This window comes from Scylla paramamosain, chromosome 19 (assembly GCF_035594125.1).
Source record: "Scylla paramamosain isolate STU-SP2022 chromosome 19, ASM3559412v1, whole genome shotgun sequence".
Classification (NCBI taxonomy): domain Eukaryota; kingdom Metazoa; phylum Arthropoda; class Malacostraca; order Decapoda; family Portunidae; genus Scylla; species Scylla paramamosain.
In genome coordinates, this window is record NC_087169.1 from 17,366,142 (window position 1) to 17,371,141 (window position 5,000).

Here is a 5,000-nt window from a genome sequence, read left to right on the forward strand (position 1 = left end):
TGTTTCATTCCTTCTTTCTTCATTACTTTTCATGCTCATCTCTAGGAAATAGAAAAAAAAAGAAAGAAGCAGAAATAAGTAAACGAATTTAAACATTAACACGTATTTACTTACTCAGTTTTATCCATTCTGTTACACTCCTTCTTTTATCCATTATTTTTTTATTCCTAACTTTAAGAAATATGAAAAAAGTATTCTAAATATTAGCACGAATTAAGTTTCTCAATCTTTTTATAATTTTATTGCACTCTTTATTTTTCAATTATTCTTTTAATTCTCACTCTCTCACAGACGGACAAAAAGCATAAAATAAACAAAAAAACATCCCAAATATCAACACATGTTCTATCACTCAGCTAAACAATCTTGATATAAAGCGACATAATTATACACATCTTCCCAGAATCATTGCTGAGCTTCCTGTACGAGTATATGTAAAAAAATAGAAAAATAAATGAATGAATAGTTTTTGTTTATATTTACTCAACATTACTTCACGCTAACTATTCTTCTTAAAACTCGTTCCAATAACGTTAAGAATTCCGGATAGTCTCGTTTCTCGCTGAGATTCCAAGCTAGCGGTTGAGCCTCGTCCTCGCCCCTTCCTCATTCTCTCATCGGCTTCTTCTTCCTCTTGTCCTTGCTCATCTTCATTATCATCTTCCTTCTCCTTCTTCTCCTCCTCCTAGTGTTGTTGTTGTTAGTGGTGGTGGTGGTGGTGGTGGTGGTAGTAGTGATGATGTTGCTCTTTCGTTTTACTTCTTCTTCTTCTTCTTCTTCTTCTTTTGTCCTCCTTCTCCTCCTCCTCCTTCTCCCTAATTATCACACTCTCTTTCCGAAAACCATAAAAGGAATATCTAACATCACACACACACACACACACACACACACACAGAGAGAGAGAGAGAGAGAGAGAGAGAGAGAGAGAGAGAGAGAGAGAGAGAGAGAGAGAGAGAGAGAGAGAGAGAGAGAAAGATGGTAAATAATCTTGTAAGTACCGTACCTACGAAGGAAAAAAAAAAAAAAAGAGATGAAAATAAGAATTACCAGATGGACCGTTGGTAAAAGTTATGGCCATGATAAGAGGATAAACTCGCTGTAAATTAGGATTGACTGAAGTAGCGGAGAGGCGATAGCGGTACTGGAGGGAGGGGAATATTGTTATAGATAAATAAATCTTCCCCTTTGCTACCGGTGAAAGTGAAGAAGAGATATGAAGATAGGTGAGTAAGCGCATTTCGCCAGGTGATTAACTCAATTGTTCCACTTAAAGGTTAATTGTATTTGTGGTGGTAGTGGTTGTTATGGTGATGATAGTAATGGTGATGGTAGTAGTGGTGGTGGTAGTAGTAGTAGTAGTAGTAGTAGTGGTGTTAGTAGTCGTAGTAGTGATGATGATGATGATGATGATAATAATAATAAGAATAATAATAGTAATAATAATAATAATAATAATAATAATAATAATAATAATAAAAGAAACTACTACTATTACTACTACTACTACTGCTACTACTACTACTACTACTATTATTACTGATACTACTACTACAACCAACGATACAATAATGACAAAAATAAAAACAGTAAAGATAACCTCAAGAAAAACGAGACGGACAAAGAATAAAAAAAAAAAAAAAAAAACATTGAAAAGGAGAAAAACCGAGAACAAGAAAAAAACGAAAAGGAAAGCGGATCACAAACACACGAAAAAAAAAGAAAAGAAAAGAAAAAAAAAACATCCACAAATCCTCATTCAGACATTTCCCTCTCACTGAAATGTCGCAACTACACACAATAGAGAGAAGAGGAGAGGAGAGAGACAGACAGACAGAGAGAGAGAGAGAGAGAAAGAGAGAGAGAGAGAGAGAGAAAACACACATCCGATAATAATGTACATTTTGCATCTTCCTTTCAACGCGTGGGAAGAAAGGCAGGCTGTGGAGCAAAGGTGGCAAACAGGTGAAACTAGAGGCCCTGTAACTCACCCGATGACCCTAACAGGCAGGTCAGGTGGGGCGAGGTGCTGGTGGCCTTGCAGGGGGGCGTAGGGGGTAGCGTGGGTGTCATGGTAGGGAGCGGCAGGGGGGACGGTCAAGGGTGAAGGGAGTGGACTGCTTCAGGGAGTGTATATAAAGGTACTTGGATTCTCCTTAGCTCACAGTCAGAGGTTGTCATCACTCGTCCTCACTTGCTCCTCCTTCGTCAGCAGCACCTCTTCTATTTTGCCTGCAGCATGATTGGTGTAGGTGGTGATGGTGGTGGTGGTGGTGGTTTAAAAGTTTCTGTCTCTCTCTATCTCTCTTTCTATCTGCTTGTCAGGTTAGCTGTCTCTTTATGTCTAGTTACTTCTCTGTTTTATTATGTGTTTGCTTCTATATATGTTTATCTATCTGTCTATCTATTTGTCTATCTTCTTATTTGTTTTTGTTGGTGTGACTCTTTTTCTCTCTATTTGTTCTCTGTTATCTGTTTCTCTGTCTTGCTTGCCCGTCTTTCTTCTGTCTCTCTGTCTGTCTCTCTCTCTCTCTCTCTCTCGCTCTCTCTCTCTCTCTCTCTCTCTCTCTCTCTCTCTCCTCTCTCTCTCTCTCTCTCTCTCTCTCTCTTTCACGTCCTCCTCCTCTCCCCAGCTCTCTCTTTCCCTCTTTCCTGTTTCCCCATGCCACTCCTCTCCCTCCTTTCCACTCCCACATGACACACTCCATCTTCCTTTCTCCTCCCACTCTCCCTCTCACTCTCCACACCTCTCCCTTCTTATGTTCCTCTTACATGAAATAATACGACACTTAACCTGTAAGAACACCTGAGTACTCTTACCTTTAAATCTTACCTGTAATTGGGTTTTGCAAGCAGGTGTGACAAGTACAAGAAATCATTAAGCAGGCTAATTGCTCAGGTAGACTTGTAAAATGTCGTACAGGGATTATTGTTAATTTAAATCAGGTAATAAGAATGTGTTAGTATTTTCTTTCTTTCCTTTCCTCTGTCTCCTTCTTTAATATTGTTATCTTTCTTTTCTCTCTCCTTCTTTTTGATGAGACTTTTCTTTCTCTATCTCTTTGTTTTGTTTTTCTTCCTTTTCTCTGTCCTTTTCTTTGAACTGATTTGATTCTTTTCTCTGTCTCTTTCTTTAATTTCCTTTCCTTTCTTCTTCTTTTCTCTTTCTTTTTCTTTTGATTATTGTATTGGTGTTTCTCTCTGCGTGTGTGTGTGTGTGTGTGGGGGGGGGGAGGGGGGAGCTTATTGAGGTTTAAATGATGTTTTCTGTAATTTCTTTTTATCTTTTGTTTCATTCTATTTTCTTATTCTAATTTTGTCTAGTGGTATTTTTGTAGTTTTTCCTTATTTTCTTTTTTTTTATTTTCTTTAAGTGTGGTTTATTACATGTCCCTTTAAAGTTAATTTCATCACAGATCATCAGTATATATTGGTCTTTGTTTTTATCTTTCTTCTTCTTCTTCTTTTTTTTTTCTTATACGTCAGTTTCCGGTTTTCCTTCCTTTCACTTCTTCGTTTATTTATTTTTCTCCTTTCATGCAACAGATCGTTAGTGTTCAGAGTGTGACACGGATCTAAAGTGTTTGTACACCTGTTTGTATGTATGTATTTGTATTCTGTCTCCCTTTGTCTATTATTTTTTTTTCTATACCTTTGTCTGTCTGTCTGTTCATCTGTCTGTCTGTATGTCTTTCTCTATATATATTTATGTGTTCCTGCCTGCCTTTCCATCTCCATTTATAGTAATGCCTGTTTATCTAAGTGTTAATCTATCTGTCCATCATTATGTCATCAGCTGTCAAAGCGTCACACACACACACACACACACACACACACACACACACACACACACATTAGAAAAAAAAATAAACACATCAAAATTCACACAAACACCAAATATATCCACAAAATCACCCCAGAAAACACTAAAAATAACACTGACACCAATCCTTCCACTCCTGCAGAAGGTAATGCTCCTGGTGGTGGTGGCGTCAGCAGCAGCGGGCCCCCACAGAGGTACCAGACGCAGCCAACCTACAGACCTTCCCCCGGCCCCTTCATTCCCATCCTGGTGGACGAGCGGGATGGCCCCTACGCTGACGGCACCTACAGTTTCAACTTCGAAACGGGCAACGGCATCTCCCGCAACGAAAAAGGCTACCCTGGGGGACCTGAGGGCGCTTGTAGTGTCCTCTGGTGGCTGGTCGTGAGTATTGAATGTTTTGTAAGGGATCAGGGAGACTTAGTGACGGTTTTAAAGGGTGATCATTAAGAGTCAGTAAGGGTATTGGTGGTTATTTAAGACTATATTCTAAAATACTTCCACAAAAGGCTCTAATTGATGTTACATGTGTTTTTAAGGGTGTTTGTACAGTTCTAGTGACGGGTTAACGATATTTGTACATTATTAACGGCAGAAACACTCTTGACAACCCGGCTAATCATCTCTGTGGCCTTTGAAAATAGTCGTGGTGAGAGAGCAAAGCGTTTCAGAACACTGGCCTTAGTATGTTGTAGAAAATCTTTAGTTACTCTTATTACTAACGACTTCTTCTTTTACTTCTTCGTCGTTGCCCTCCTCCTCCTCCTCCTCCTCCTCCTCCTCGAGCTCCACTCAACCAATCTTCGTCTCTACACCTAACAGCCTCGCAAGGACAAAAGACTCCGTTGCTATTTGTCTCCCTTTATAACCCCGTGTATTATTCCTCCTGCCGCAGCTTCACCTTCCCTGACGGCACCCCCGCTGTCTTCACCTTCGAGGCTGACGGTGATGGTTACCGCCCCGTCTCCAACCTCATCCCCACGCCCCACCCTCTGCCCGCCCACGCCATTGAGCAGATCGAGTTTGCCCGCCGTAACCCAACCCCAGCCTCCCGCCCCGCCCCCTACCGTCCCTTCTAGACCCCCAGTAGTGCCTCCTTCACCACCTCCTTCATCGCCTCCTTCGTTACCTTCTTCAGGAGTTATTTATTTTACCTTGTTTATTTGAGTCCATCCTCCTG

The 5,000-nt window shown here is 40.4% G+C and overlaps 1 protein-coding gene across 1 annotated transcript in view; it reads left to right on the plus strand.

Moving 5' to 3' along the window:
- Window positions 1-1,213: 1,213 nt before the first annotated feature.
- LOC135109493 (cuticle protein AM1199-like) overlaps window positions 1,214-5,000 on the plus strand; it is a 3,956-nt gene continuing 169 nt past the window's right edge. Inside the window, 4 exon segments of the mRNA XM_064020871.1 lie at window positions 1,214-1,223; window positions 3,963-4,180; window positions 4,182-4,204; window positions 4,716-5,000. The exon segment at window positions 4,716-5,000 is cut by the window's right edge and continues 169 nt beyond it. Of these exon segments, the coding sequence (XP_063876941.1) occupies window positions 1,214-1,223; window positions 3,963-4,180; window positions 4,182-4,204; window positions 4,716-4,899 (435 nt within the window). The 3' untranslated portion in view covers window positions 4,900-5,000.